The sequence below is a fragment of the Rhinatrema bivittatum genome, chromosome 9 (assembly GCF_901001135.1).
Source record: "Rhinatrema bivittatum chromosome 9, aRhiBiv1.1, whole genome shotgun sequence".
Classification (NCBI taxonomy): Eukaryota; Metazoa; Chordata; class Amphibia; order Gymnophiona; family Rhinatrematidae; genus Rhinatrema; species Rhinatrema bivittatum.
The window spans coordinates 120269694-120285864 of record NC_042623.1 but is presented as its reverse complement, the minus strand read 5'-3'; the positions used below and the strand labels follow the sequence as shown (position 1 = coordinate 120285864).

Genomic DNA, 16171 nt, shown 5'->3' with positions numbered 1-16171 from the left:
AGAGATACTTCCTAAGATTATTCCTCAGTCTACCCTCTTTCACTCTTGTCCCATGAACCCACGTTCTGAAGCCTGCTTCCCATTTAAAGAGACCTGTCTCCTGTGTATGGAAACCTTTGAGATATTTCAATATCTCTATCATATCTCCCCTATCTCACCTTTCCTCTAGGGTGTACATGTTTAGATCTTTAAGTCTATCCTTATATGTTTTAGAACGAAGACCTCTAACCAATTTAGTAGCCACCCTCCAAACTGACTCTATCCTGTTTATATCCTTTTAAATGTGCGGTCTCCAGAATTGTGCATAAAACTCATAACATATTAACACAGTAAGGACGGCAGAAAAAGACCAAATGGTCCATCCAATCTGCCTAGCAAGTTTCACTAGGTAGCAACTGCCACTCCGTGCAGGCTACCCAGATGTTTCTCTTAAGGGTAGTAATTGCTGTTCCATGCATATATATCAAAGCTTTATGACAACACATACAAATTTCAGCTAGCAACATTTTTTTTACTGGGTGATGAACTTTATTGAAAAACCAAACAGTGCTGCTTGACGTGCAGTGTGTAAGGATTTTGCAGTAAGCTGTCCAGTGCTTTTTTCCATATGCCCGAGTATCAGTACCTCAGATCACAGAAACCGGGGCCCTCTTGGTTATTGTCTGAATCCATTTTCCCATTTCCCCCTGCTGTCGAAATGGGGAGCAATGTTGCAGTTGCATTAAAAGCATTAAGGCTTATTAGTTAAGGGTAGTAATCTCCCTGCATGCTTTCTTCACTTCCTCTAGGACAAGGCCATAAAAGCAGTCCTATGCTTTTTCCCTTATGTCTGTATACCAGTATCCCAGACCGTAGAAGTCAGAGCCCTCGGTTGTTTTCTGAATCCAATTCCCTTCTGCCGTCAAAATGAGGAGCAATGCTGCAGTTGCATTAAAAGCATCAAGGCTTACTGGTTAAGGGTAGTAATCTCCATGCCTTCTGCTAAGAGTAATAACCGCCGCACCAGCAAGTTACCCCACGTCATTCATTTCTTCATTTCCGTCCTCCAGCCTTTAGCGATCCACAGTATTTATCCCATGCCTCTGTGAATTCTTTGACTGTTTCGTCTTTACCACTTCCTCTGGAAGGGCATTCCAGGCATCCACCACCCTTCTCCATGAAGAAATATTTCCTGACATTGGTTCTGAGTCATCCCCCCTGGAGTTTCATTTTGTGACCCCTAGTTCTATTGTTTTCTTTCCAAAGGAAAAGGTTCAAGGATCATGCATCATTAAAACCTTTTAGGTATCTGAAGGTCTGTATCATATCTCCTCCTACATTTCCTCTCTTCCAGGGTATACATATTCAGAAAGTTCAGCTTCTCCTTATAAATCTTCTGATAAAGACCCCATATCAATTTGGTCACCCTTCTCTTGACCATCTCCATCCTGTCTCTATCCTTTTTGAGATATGGGCTCCAGAACTGAACACAGTATTCCAAGTGAGCCCCCACCAAGGACCTGTACAAGGACAATATCATCATTCCTTTTTTTTTTTTTTTTTTTTACTGGTTATTCTTCTCTCTATGCACCCCAGCATTCTTCTAGCTTTAGCTATCGTCTTGTCACATTACTTTGCCATCTTCAGATCACCAGAAACTATTACTCCAAGATCCCTCTCTTGGCCCGTGCACATCAGTCTCAGATCATCAGACACTATCATCGTCTATCCCAGTTCGTGCACATCAGTCTCTTGCTCACCATCATGTACAGTGCCTTTGGATTACTGCACCTCGAATGTATGACACAGCATGTCTTGGCATTAAATCATAGCTGCCAAATCTTTGACCATTCTTTGAGCTTTCTTAAATCGCTTTTCATTCTCTCTGCACCTTCAGGGATGTCCACTCTTGCTATCATCCAAAAAAGACAAACCTTTCTAATCCCTCCGCATTATCACTCACAAAGATGTTGAACAGAAGAGGTCCTACATCAGGATTAGCATTCTAATATAAAATGTATGCAAAACTCTGCACCGACATGTGTGCACAGCTTAGCTCAGTTTATGACATGGTGGCCCTTAATAGCTGTGATGAGGTCCAAAATGGTAGATAATCCAGAGTTGATATATGAAAACCACTTATTTGAGTGAAAATACAATACCTCATTGATGCAAAACACTCAGCAATCTGTGATATGACCAACTGATATAAAGATTATCAAGCAGTTATTTATTTAACATATTTCTATCCTAATCCACAGAATTTAGTGATTAACAAAAATTACATACATGCATACTTCTTCCTCAGCTGGCTATACTAACAGTAACAGCAGTGTGAGAGGGAGACATATAAGACCTCTGAGGAAGAATTTCATTTTGATATACAGCCCGTATAGGGTATTTTTGGTTATTTTAGACATTATTCTGTCATCCACTGTAAAGGGGCGATGATAAGATCACTAACCAGTTGATCATCTTTATAACGGTAGTTTTTATGTGAGTGTTTACCCTTTTCATGCATTATTCTTTGCTTGGGTTATTCTTCTACATATTCCAGAGTTCCAATTACTAATTTCTTTAAAGGGAGAATGATGGGGGAAGGAGAGCCGTAAGAAAAGGAAAGAAGAGTAAATTACAAAGACTAGAGGAGGGAGAGGATGCCAAGAGAGAAAGGGCAGCTTATCTACATCTGAGAACAAACTCTGTGGGGGAGAGGGAAAGGAGGAAAGGGGGTGCCAGACTTGGAGATGTGGTGGGTCCACAATCAATAATATTTTTCCTTGTAAGTCACTTATATTTACAAACACTTACGAGACTAATGTACCAAAAGAACTAAACAGGTTTGCACACCTTTGCAAGCAAAATATCTCCAGCAAGAACAAAACACTGCTGCTTTATATAATCCCCACAAATTATGGTCATGGCTTATTTTAATCTACATTGAATCTTGGCATAAACGGATGCAAAATGGATATATATATATATAAAACTAATTTTGTTAAGTCTATATTTTACCATTGTTTCCATTTACAGCTGTGAATTCATGTGAAAATCTAAGGTTATATGATCATCTAGAAATACTCAATATAAAGAAAGTTCATGCTTGTGTTGAACACACAATAAAAGAGGAGGACTGCACTTCTTCCAAATCCAACATGGAAAAATAGAGAAACCAATTTACTATGAAAAACAATCAGAGGTAAAAGCATAATTCAGTAAGCATGACAAGCAGACATTCTCCATACAAGCAGATCTGCAGTTTCCAACATTTAACCCCACTGTATTTGCATGGCCTATTTTTAGCATATTTTTTTAGATAATAAAATACTTCCTCCCTCAACAAGGAAAAAAAAAAAAAAAGAGGAAGATCGAGTTCTCACCTTTGAGCCGTTCATCTTCAGCAACCATTCTCTCAAAAACAACAGTGACAACTTGTCGCACGGTGGCAGCAGCAGTATTATTTGTTATATTATCTTTTGTAAAGTGAAGGCGGAAACAAAGGACAATTGCCTGAAATAAACAGTTTCTTGTCAATAGCGTAAATAATGTAAACTAATCTTAAAAACTGTATTTACAATGTCCAATAAAATCTCTCCAAATAATTGCTAAGCCTTATTATTGATCTATCCTCGCTTCTTGAGCTCTTCTTGAGGGCTATGATGACTTTTCATTATTCTTTTGCTTTTTCTTTTATAGCCAAAGAAGGAACCAAGAATAGAAAAGAAACAGATTAAAGATATGCTTTCAAGGTTTTCTTCCCTAGACCCCACCCCCAACCCCCACCCAGTGGGCAGTTACCATACTAACAACTCATATACTGTATACATCAATGGAAAACCTAGGGGTCAATTTTAAAAGCAGTGCATGCGCCCTGTGCATGCGGTTCCCAGCATGTACACATGGACATGCCAATTTTATAGCATGGGCGCCCTGGCACGCACGTTTTAAAATCCAATGGCCATGTGCATGTGTGTGTGGCCTGCGACTCGCGCATGCGGGGGGGGGGGGGGGGGGGGGGGGAGGGGAATTTTCCAAGTACGCACAGTGACGCGATCCGCTTTTTCTCAGTTCCCTACCCCCCTACCTAACCTTCCTCCCTGTGCCCCTAAACCTAACCTAACTATCCCCAAATTTTTTATTTTGGTACTTACTGCGCCTCTGGAGCAGAAGTAATCTCCGCACACCTGCTTCCCTGAACAGCATTGAATGGCACTGCCCTGGCCCACCCTGACCCCGCCCCTTTGGAGAGGCCTGGCAGTTCGGCGCGTACCGGGGTTTACGCTCGTGGCCGGGCCCGTTGTAAAATGAGTGCGGCACACACAAGGCCCGGCCACGCATGTAAACCCCGAGATTTACGTGCATAGCCCATTTAAAATGTACTTGCTAGTGAGTTTATTTTAAATCAGTTACTTGACCAAACAAAACATAACTTTTTTTTTTTAGATAAAATTTCTAAATTTCTAATTTAAAAATATTTATTTTTAATAAAATTTGAATTACTTTCCAGATTTAAAACAAATTGCTCATAGCAATGTACATAATCATAATAAAATATCAACATGATAAAACATAAAACATAACCCAAAATAAAATAAGAAAATAAGCAAATCCATCCTACCTCTCAACCTTCCATGCCCTCCAATCATTTGATCTCATCTTTCATTAGCTTATCCACTACTGCCTTCACAAACTTCAGTATTCATCAGTCATGTCTTTAGTTTATTCTGAAACTGCATTAGATCTTTTTCTTCTCTAACCTCTAAAGGTAATTTGTTCCACAATTTAGGCCCTTCCACTGAAAAAGCTCTATTTTGAAGCCTAATTTAACAGTAGGTTACACCCGGTGGCAGATGCAACTGGTGCTATTATTGCGATCACAAAGACTTGGCCAAACAGTTCTAGCTCAGCCGATTTCTCTTATGATGAGGGCAATTTCCCCTCTTAATCTTAAAAGCCAGGAACAAAATCTTAAACTTACATTGCACTTTAATTTTGGAGCCCACGCAATTTCAATAAGGGAGTTGCTTACATTCTCTTAGAGCACCTCATGATAACCCCTAGCAGCTATGTTCCAGATTACTTGCAATCACCAAATCATAATACCTGGTAAACCCAAATAAATGGCATTGCAGTAATCCATAACGGACATCACAAGTGCATACACTACTGATTTTCAAGCCTTAAAATGTAAAAATGATTCTACATCCTCAATATTAAAACATTTCTCCAATTCCAACCCTACCTGTGAAATTTTTGTTTTCTTTTTAGAATTTAAAACAAGACCACTTCTCCTCCTCAACCAATTACTCACAGCACCTATACATTCAGTAAATTACTATAAATTAGCCTCCATGGTCTTATCTAAGGTTCCCAATATCTGTATATTGTCTGGTTAGACAGACAAGATATAGATATACCTACACTAGATGAACTCAAAAGAATGAATCAACCTACCTGAAGACACCAAATACACATTAAAAAGCAGAGGCGATAGTTATGATTCATTTGGAACACCAAATTTCACCCTCTGCATAGAAGAAATTTTGAAATTTATTTAAAAATACTTATATTCCGCTACTTCCAAAGAATACATTCAGTGCAGATTACAATTGAACATCCACAATTAAATAATACAATAAATACATCACATACAGCATGAAATAAATATATAAACAAACATTTAAAATATGAGATATACATGTGCAAAATCATAAAATTTGCATCAAGTTGCCTCACCAAATACTCAAACAACGCCTTTTTGAACGCCTTTAAATCCTTTTCCGGCCAAAGCACAACTGGAAATCTCACCACTTGTGATCTATCTTGTAAAAAAGCAGTTAAACGTGGTAAAACACTACTGACCAGAACCAACAACATAGCATAGTCTACCAAGTCAAAAGCATTTGATAGATCCAGCATCACTATCAGGGAACCTCAGCCTTTATTCGATTGTTGCCTTATCGAATCCATAATGTCTTGGTACTGAACCTTCTTCTAAATCCAGACTTTACTGGGTCTAACTTCTCATATGACTCTAAACAATCAGAAATCTGAACAGCTGCAATTTTTTCCAGAAATTTTGCAACAAATGGCAGGTTAACCACAGATCTATAATTCTACTCAAATAATACACACAGAGAATCGTGCCCAAGGTGAGTTATCTAGGCATAAGTTTACTTTTTTTTTTATGATCATCATCAGATAAGTATCTAGGTTGCATAGCCACATTAAGACATTACTTTGAAACAATTGTATTTGCATAAAAAAAAACTTTAAAAATATAAATAAATAAATGAAGTGAGGGAAGGGCACCCAAAATCTAGGATTAGACATACAATGCCTAGTAGAGAAGTGTTATTCAAGCCTAATAATGAAATCCACTGGCATACTGATGATCATATAAAACAAATTTAAACTTATGCCTAGATACACTCATCCTAGTCACGATTCTCTGTGCGCATTATTCAAGTAGAATTCCTGTTTCCTTAGTATTACTCTATTTTACTCTTAGGGTTCTTTACGTAGTACTGCTCTATAACTGGCACAATCTCTTGAATCCAAATCAAAATTCTTTAAAATAGGAGAAACAGCAGTCTTTAGTCCTATGGGAACTTTGTCCACCAGCAAAGAGGAGTTTATCAATTTCCATAATCCTAACAGTACCATATCTGGAAACTCACAATCTAAATAAGATGGACAAGGAGCCAGAGGAAAATTAGATTCCCATATACATTTTTTAAAAGATTTAAATGCCACAAAAGAGACTAGATCAAATTGTGTCATAATTTTTGCTTCAATAAATTCCTGAACCTCAACTCCTGATTACCCTCAATCTCATCACATTTTACCTCTCCCCTTTTTCTTCACTCCTATGTATACCCCACCTAATTTCTGCTGTAAAAGCTTTTTTTTTTTCAAAGAAAGTACTTAAACTCTCAAAAACGGGGAGATCTTCAGCCAATAAAATGTCTTTTTTCTCATCAGAACCCAACAACGAATTCACAACTTAAAAATTATCTGCTTTTTCAATGAAGCCAGAATAATATTTCCGCTTCACCTGTACAATTTGCTTAAAATATTCTGTGGGTCTCACACACCAATATTTTCTATTCTCTTCTTTACCAGTTTTCCTCCACCGTCTCTCTGACATAATCCCCGCTTTAACTGTCTTAGTTTAAAGTGTACATGGGGAAGTTCTTCCTTTTAAAATATGTTCTGAATTATTACTTTGTTTACCATGTTAAATAATTCCATTCCCTGCTCTAATAAAGTATGCCAACTGTCCACCCCTCCTAAATCAGTAGTCCACTGAATGCCGACCAAATTTGTCAGACTCAACAAATTTATTTGAACCTACTTTCTTATTTTTTTTATCATCTGTCTTTCAAACTTCTGTTTGGCAGAATAGCCAAAATTTCATCTAACTAATAAATGATCAGAATAATTTTGATTCTACAATGTGTGTTTCATGTGGCTTGCTTGCACTCTCACATTCATGGAATTATCTGCAATACGGAACAAATAAAAAAGTAAAACCATGTATAAAGAGATCAGACCGAAAACAAAAGATAAAAACAAAAAGGGCAGAAAGAAAAGATTAAAGGGAGCTTAATATAAAGTATAAACATCACTGTATATCCCACCTCAGAAGAGGGATAAGACAAAATAAAGGAAACAAAAATGAAGGTAATACATCTGCCTTAACATTTTTCATTAGCTTTCTTCCATACAGCAATATAGCAAAAAGAAATGAATAATTTTTAAAAAGCGATCATTTCAATGTAAAATTACAATGAAAATGCAAGGAAGTGATGCAAGGTCAATTCAACAGGTAATGGGGCTACCATGCAAAAATGAATTCTCTTATTCAAATCAAATGGTGGAAGAAAAACATAACAGCAGCCAAGATGGATCGAACTAATGATCCACCTAGCCCAGTATCCTGACTGACAGTGGCCACAGAATTACTAGTACCACCCAACTCAGAGTTCATTTAAGTGCTCCCTACAGGCACGTTAGATTTATTCCCTTCCTTAGTGAATGAACACAGTGTATTAAAACTGGTCATGATATTTCTAACCCTTGGTTTTTATAATGTGAAGTGCCTCAAGGATTTATTCACTTCCCTGTTTTATTCAATACTGGGGGCATTATTTAACCTATGAGCTTTAATTATTAGTCTTACATGGATGATTTGCAGATTGTTGTTGAATTGGATGTGGAACTTTTTAAACATTTGAAAGATCTATCAAATTGCTTAGAAATTATTGCTTTGTAGAAGGGCTATGGTTCTAGTTAAATCCACTGAATACAGAGTTACTCTGAGTAAGGAAGTAAACTATACAATTTGAGCCCTAAAAGTTATGTTTTCAGGCGTACAACCACCAATCAAATCAGAGGTTAAACTCCTCAGAGATTAAACCGCAATTTGAGTTTGTTAATCATGCTCTGATCACTGGGTACCTAGATTATTGTAATCCCTTGTATTGTGCACTTATAAAAAGCAATGATGTAAACTACAATATGTTCAATACATACTTGCTCATGTTCTGTTGAGCTTAAAATTGCATGACCATATTACACCTTTCCTCGTATAAATTACATTGGTTCTGAGCGAGTGCATAGATACACTTTAAAAATTCTATTTATAAAGCTCTTTTTGGATTAAGTCCCAAATATAATAAGAATATGCTCAATTGGTATCAACAATCAAGAGCTTTATGTTCTTCATAATAGAGTCTCTTGTAGGTTCAGTGCCTACAACTATCCACTATGTATAAACTTGCAGATAGGGCTCTCTTTTGTTTTGATCCCAAACTCTGAAAATCCACTCGATCTGTAAAGAGATTATCTGGCTTTTAGAAAATTCTAAAACTTGATTAATTATGCTTTCTAAATCAGGTTTCTGGTATTTGTGGGTTGCCTATTAGGAAAGGAAGACCTCTTTGGATCTGTGAGTCTGCTGGATAGCAAAACCAGCCTGGAGCTATTTCTATTGTCTTTTTGTGTTTATTATTGTGTTGGCTTAGTTTATATGCATTTTGTTTTTCTGTTATTTTATGCTGTATTTTAATTGTGTGTACAAAATATGAATCAGGCATCTAATAAAAGGAAATGTAAGAGTGTGGTGCTGAGTTTCTCACTGTGGCTAAGTATACCTGCTTATTACTTATAAGTATTGTAGAAGGCTTCTGTGTATTTATTTATTTAGCATTTTTTATATACCGAGGTATAGCAGAGATGCCTTCACTCCGGTTTACATACAGAAACAACATGTTACATAGAATGATGTATGAAGATTACAATTTAAAATTAACGATAGTAAATACAACAGGAGAATGTATAACAAGATAACACAGGATAGAACCCTGAATAGATGTACATATACCTCATGAAGCATTGAAGGGCATCTGTATCATTATATGTATAATTCCTGTCTGTGATTCATCCTGTCTGTGATTCATTTCATTATAGTCAGATATTATTCTTGTATATTAATTTGCTGTTTCGTTGCTCTGCTATAGAGTTAAGATTTAAAAACAAAACAAAAAAAAAAACCACTCCAGCTTTTAATCTGATAAAATCTCTCTCTCATTTGGAGTTAGCTGGCACAAATAATCTCTGTTTAAATATTAATCTTGGGGCATAAAGAGCTGAGTAAAAAAATTTACAAAAAAGGACAAACTTCTAGAAGTGACCGGTCTACCTGGATTGGGTGTGGCTGTCTCAGAGCTTGGGGGAGGTAAACTTTGAGAAGCAGGAGATCCATTGTGGCCAGTACACAGTGTGGTGCTGAGTTTCTCATTGTGGCTAAGTATACCTGGTTATTACTTATAAGTATTGTAGAAGGCTTCTGTGTATAATTCCTGTCTGTGATTCATTTCATTATAGTCAGATATTATTCTTGTATATTAATTTGCTGTTTGTTTACTCTGCTATAGAGTTAAGATTTAAAAACAAATTTGCTGGTTGGTTGCTCTGCTATTTAAAAAAAAAAAAAAAAAAAAAACAACCCACTCCAGCTTTTAATCTGATAAAATCTCTCTCTCTGGCACTAATAATCTCTGTTTAAATATTAATCTTGGGGCATAAAGAGCTGAGTAAAAAAATTTACAAAACAGGACAAACAAACTTCTAGAAGTGACCGGTTCTCCCTGGATTGGGTGTGGCTGTCTCAGAGCTTGGGGGAGGTAAACTTTGAGAAGCAGGAGATCCATTGTGGACAGTGCACAGTGTAGAGCCAGGGAGCACTAAAAATTCTTGTGTCCAGCTAAGTAAAGGTTTAACTTAGTTAAACTTAGTAAGCCAATCAGGGGGAGGGTGTTATTAAACTCAATTGCAGATACAGAGTCCTGAGAACATCAATGACCAAGGGTTAACTATTTTTTCATTTAAATTAGCTTTATTTTAGATGGTCTGTTTTAATCCAACTATATTTATTTTACATTGTTTGTTAACTTTGATATACATTATGTATGTTTTGCTGTACACTGCTTAGATCTATTCTGTGTTAGGCAATTAAATTTTAATAAATGTAAATGTAAATAAAATCAGATTCTCCGATACTCTTGTTTGTAACTCTTGAAGAATAGCATGGATTGGAATGGCTCTGTGTGAGGGTACTTGTCCTTATGAACATTAACTCTGAGCACTTCAACCAACTTGCCCAGAAATCTGGAATAAAAGAAGTCTCCAAGTGGAGACAAGTGTTCTGGAGGTTCAGGTAGAGAATCAGAGGGGATTCCCATTGAATTTCCCCTGATCCTAGAGAGGAGGCAACACTAATCCAGACATAACCTTCCTCTGGTAAAACCATTGTGCCTCAGATATTAGAACATAAGATATGCCATACTGGGTTAGACCAAGGGTGAATCAATCCCAGTATCCTGTCTCCAACAGTGGTCAATCCAAGTCCCAAGTACCTGGCAAGAATCTAAACATTAAATAGATCCCTTGCTACTAATACAGGCAACAAGCCATGGCTATGCCCTATTGATCAATAGTAGTTTATGGACTTCTCCTCCAGGAGCTTAGCCAAACCTTTTTTTCAACCCAGCTACTTGCTAACTTCATGGAGTATCCTCTAGTCCTTGTATTATCCGAAAAAGTAAAAAACCATTTCACGTTTACCTGTTCAAGACCTTTCATGATTTTGTAGACCTCTATCATATCCTCTCCCCCCTCCCCCATCTCTTCTCCAAGCTGAACAGTCCTAGCCTCTTTAAGCCTTTCCTCATATGGAAGACGTTCCATGCCCTTTATCATTTTGGTTACCTTTCTCTGTACTTTCTCCAGTGCAACTATATCTTTTTTGAGATGCAGCAACCAGAAACGCACACAGTATTCAAGGTGTGGTCTAACCACTGAGCAATACAGAGGCATTATGACATCCTCCGTTTTATTTGCCATTCCCTTCCTAATAATTCCTAACATTTTATTTGCTTTTTTGACCACCACAGTACACTGAGCCAGCGATTAAAATATAATATCAACTATAACACCCAGATCTTTTTCCTGGGTGGTAATTCCTAAAATAGAACCTAACATTGTGTAGCTACAGGATGGGTTATTTTTCCCTATATTGCAACCTGCTGGACTGTACATAGTTCACTATCCTTTCCTTAAGCAGGGTTTCCATTAATTTTCCCACAACCAAAGTAAGGCTAATCAGCCTGTAGTTTCCAGCCTACTCCCTGCTACCAGTTTTGTGAAGCGGAAACACAAACTTCCTTCTGCAATCTTGCAGCTCCACTCTCACAAAACTGGAGAAGAGCAGTTGGATCTTGCTTCTAAAAATGGTAGCAGAGAGGAGGCTGGAACTACAGGCTGGTTAGACGTACCAATCCACAGTGTTGCCCAGCCTGCCCCTCCTGATCCTCCTCCCACTCCAGTTTGCAGCCAGATAAGCAGCACTGAACACAGCGTCCACTTCCTGTACCACATGGGGCCACTTTCATGGTATAAACTTCAATATTTATGGGGACCTCCTTGTGTTAAGCACTGCTCCTCCTGCCGGTTGAGTGCAGAATGGCCGGGTAGGGAAGGCAGGTCAAGCTAGAATACCAGGGACAGGACAGGGACTGGAAGAGAGAAGTCTTTGCTGCTGCAGGATTCGGGGCACTGTCATGTGGAGTTAGCACAAGGGCTCTGTGTGCCCATGACTAGCAGCATCCTTGTAGAGGGGAGATGAGGAACAGAGGAAAGGGTAATTCAGAGGAGAGTGAAGGGGGAGGAAGAGAGGAAAGAAAAGGGAGATCAAGGAGAGAAGAGGAGGGAAAAAAGAGGGGGGATCCTGGATCAGGGAGAGAAGGCAGATTTATACTCACCCCTCTCCTGATGCTTATACCCTCTCTATCATTCACTCTCACCACCACCTCTCCTTCACTCACACTCCCTCTGATCCCTTCACACACATACCCTATACCCTCCAATTCCCTCCCCATATACACATACATTCATCCCAGTGACATACACTTTCACCTCACACCCCTGTCAGGTCAATGGGGTTTGAACTGGCAACCCCAGATAGCAATGACTGTAAAACAACAAGAAGCCAGGGACATTTACCCTCCAGCTTGCTGGGAGATAGACACACTCTCAGAAAGTCCCACTGGTTCAACATTAAGTGCATGTTCTGACTGGGAGAAGTACTTAAGGAGAGGAGCAGATACACACACATTCTTTGTGAAACAGACTCCAGGGATATACCCTCCAAAATCTCTGCCTTTGTTCCTGCTCTATGTCTGCCTCTGCAGTCCAGCTCTAGTGCTCCTGGTCCCAGTATCCCTGCTCCACGTGTCTCTTGAGCTCCTCGTTCTGAGTACACTCCAGTTCTACATCTACATGCCTAAAGGCTTTGCCAGTTCTGGTTCTACCGGAAACAGCTGCTTGCCTCTGGATCATCAATGGAACCTCTCCTCATCAGGACAGATCCATGCTTGACAAGAAACCTTGGACCCGGCTATCCAGTTATGCCTTGTGTAATATTCACTAGCAACCCTCTCTGTCACACACTCACTCCATGCCCACTACAATTCCTTCACTCACTCTACACATCCTCCGATTCCCTCACTCATACCAATCCTTTCACTAACTCACAGACTTATGCAAAATCCTATCCTTGCAGATTCCCCCATTTCATCCCACAATAATCACCTACCCCCCTTCAGCTCCTCCACAGATTCAGATTAGTGATAGGAGCACTTCAATCTGCTTCTTTTTACAGCCCAGGGCCAATGTCATACTTTGAACTGTATTGTTCAAAAACTCCAGCACTAGGAAGCTGAAAAGAAGCAGCCTGTGGTGCCATGCTGCCATTGTCCTATTCCAACCATCAGTGGAGACAGAAAGAGGATAAGCACAAGCTGCTGCTAGTGCTTCCAGTTTGAACCAACCCTCAGTCTCCTGCAGCAATTACTCAGGAAATAGGAATTCCACAGCAAGGGCTGGATTTTGCAGCTCTTCTGCAACATCACAGGAGATCCGGGGCATCATCGATATTTTCCCTGTACAATAGCAATCTAGCCCATTAAAGAGTGCATTATGGAGTCACATGCCCCTGCAGCAGATCCCTGATAGGCTCAGCATAAAGTTAAGTGGCATCTAACTGTTAAACAAATCTTAACACTACAAAGGAAATAAGAATTAAAAATATTACTTTCTCTTCCTGTTTATGCACAGAGCTGTATTTTGCTTAATATACCTGCAGGTAACATTTCAGCGGGATAGCTAGGTTAAACTACCTATAACCAAATAAAAAGAAATTTCATAGCAAGACTATAGTGCTAAAAGTCTTAGCTAGACTATTTTGAGAAATATGGTTACCTTCCCAAATGAATTCTGTACATTAAAGTAAATATACCCACCTTTGAGAGTGATTCATCATGAACCACTGTGTTGGTGGTTAAAAGCACAAGGACAGTCTGTAGTAGTTTTAGTTCTTCAAGACCATTTTCCATTAGCTGCCACAACATATTAATAATATTTCCAGCAGCACCCTGTCAAAATAAAAATAGTGAACATACATATTTGGTATTAGAATATGTTCTATAGACATATACTAGGGCTTTTTCCCAGTCTTTCTGTTGAAAACTTATTTGAAGTTGTCTTCCAAGTCCATATCACTACCATTATGGCAACACTCAAACTGTTTAATGCCCGAGAGTAACCTTAACACAGTAGTTCAACAGTCACCTAAAACATCACTTCTACTGAAGTATTCAGATGCATGTTGCTGGGACAAACTGGGGGCACCGATACTGATCAGATGGCTCTCTAACTTCCAACTGAAGCTTTTCAGGGCATTCACTGTCCATGATCTGCCCTCTAAGAAAATCAGCAGCATACCATAGCCAAGTAGGGAGTCAGTATGTGCCCTAAAAAGAAAAAACTACATAAATAGACATTTTGTATCTCTTAAAAAAGAGTCTAGCACTGTATAACCACATTTCAGAACATCAAAGACAACTATGTTGAAATGGTACTTTAAATGGTCCAGTTTCAGTTGTAAAGGATACTTGTTCTTCAAAGCAAATTGGTAAAAACAATCGGGTCAATATTCAGTAATCCAACCAGCAGCAAAGTTATCCAGGTAACTTTAGCCAAATTTACCTGGATAATATGTGGGTAACTTTGCTATTGGCCAGCTTATTGTATATTGTGAGTATTGTTTTTTTCCATTAAACCACTAGCACCCAGAATCCACTAACTTGCTCCCCCCCCCCCCCCCCCCCCCCCCCCCCAATCCATCCCTGTCACTGTCTGGCAAGCTGGCCTCGGGGAACACCACTACAGAAGAGGCATAGGGCTGCAAGGCAGGACTAGGCTGGTCTTCTGCCTAACCAGCCCCTTCACCTGCAGGTTGAGCACTTGGATTCCAGAGGCCAGTAAGACATCATGGCTGGAAGCTGGGTACAGGCATAAGCAGAGAGCTGGACACAGGTAATGGCTGGCTCAAACCAAGGACAAAGGCAAGGCCTGGGAAATACACAAGGGAGTGAACTGAACTGGGCAGGGCAAGGACCGGACAAGGACACGAGACTGGACAAGGACAGGACAGGCAACAGAAAACAAGAAAGCCCAACAGAGCACGAGACAGAGCAAGGTAATCCTAATAGGTTCAGAATTAGCAAAACAGGATAGGTAGGCCCAGAAGGCTATAGAGCAAGGCAGGAAGCCCAGATAGCAAACAATGTAAAAGAGGAGGCCTGGGTAGTCCTCAAGGCAAGGCAGAAGGCCTGGGTAGGCCACAAGGCAAAGTATAGCAAGACAAGGCTGGCCAGGTCAAAGAGCAGAGGTGACTCCATGAAGAGGCACTGAGGGACTAGACAGGCTGAGTTAAGCAGGACTGGGGCTAAGGCACCAGTGATCAGTGAGGAGGTAGCTTGTGCAGCTGGGAATTGGGCTCACTGAGGACCCCTGGTGGAGGGGAGGTTGCATGGCAGGCAAAAATCATGACAGCCCTATCACCAGAATCAAAAAATGGTAGCAGGCAAGGGCCGTCCCATCCCTAGAAGACTAAAAGTATAGCAGGCTGAGCTGGTCCCTCCTCTTCCTGATTCTCACAAGATAAAAAGAAGCAGACCAGTGAGTCCTTCCCCATACCCCCCCCCCCCCCCCCCGATTCCTACAGGATAAAAACAGTAACAGGCTAAGTCAGGTCTCCCTCCTCCCAAATCAACATCCCTCACCTACCCCAAACCACCCACAAATTCCCAAAAGTGTCTGAGTAGAACAGCAAGAGGAGAGGCTCCTTCCGTCTCCGGCTAGCCTGAATAGTAAATGCCAGTATAGCTGACTGCTGTACCAGTATCTAATATTCATATATTCACTTCACTGGCCACTGTTTAGTTCATTCATTAACAGCTGAATGGCCCAAAGTGAATATATGAATATTAAATACCGGTAAAGTTCTTAGCTTACTGGCATTTACTATTCAGGCTAGCTGGAGAAGGAAAGTGCCTCTCCTCCTCCCGCAGGCCCTATTTGGACACTTTTGGGAGTTAGCAAGTGGGGAAGGGGATGACGTGGGGATTTGGGAGAGAGTGGGGAAACATCTCGGCCCGCTACTGTTTTGATTTTGTGGGGATCAGGAAGGTCATTTGGCCCGCTACCAACTTAACATTTTTTGGAACGTGATGGGGACATCAGCTGAACAGCTGTTTGCTGTTTTTTATTTATTTATTTTTTTAAT

The 16171-nt window shown here is 39.7% G+C and overlaps 1 protein-coding gene across 3 annotated transcripts in view; it reads right to left on the bottom strand.

The window, feature by feature from the left end:
• The window catches only part of MON2 (MON2 homolog, regulator of endosome-to-Golgi trafficking), a 409599-nt gene that overhangs the window by 351426 nt on the left and 42002 nt on the right, over positions 1-16171 (bottom strand). For all 3 annotated transcript variants that reach the window (XM_029615039.1, XM_029615038.1, XM_029615037.1), the window contains exons 4-5: positions 13845-13976; positions 3360-3489 (exon numbers count right to left, since the gene is read on the bottom strand). In XM_029615039.1, the coding sequence (XP_029470899.1) occupies positions 3360-3489; positions 13845-13976 (262 nt within the window). The remainder of the gene's footprint in view (positions 1-3359; positions 3490-13844; positions 13977-16171) is intronic.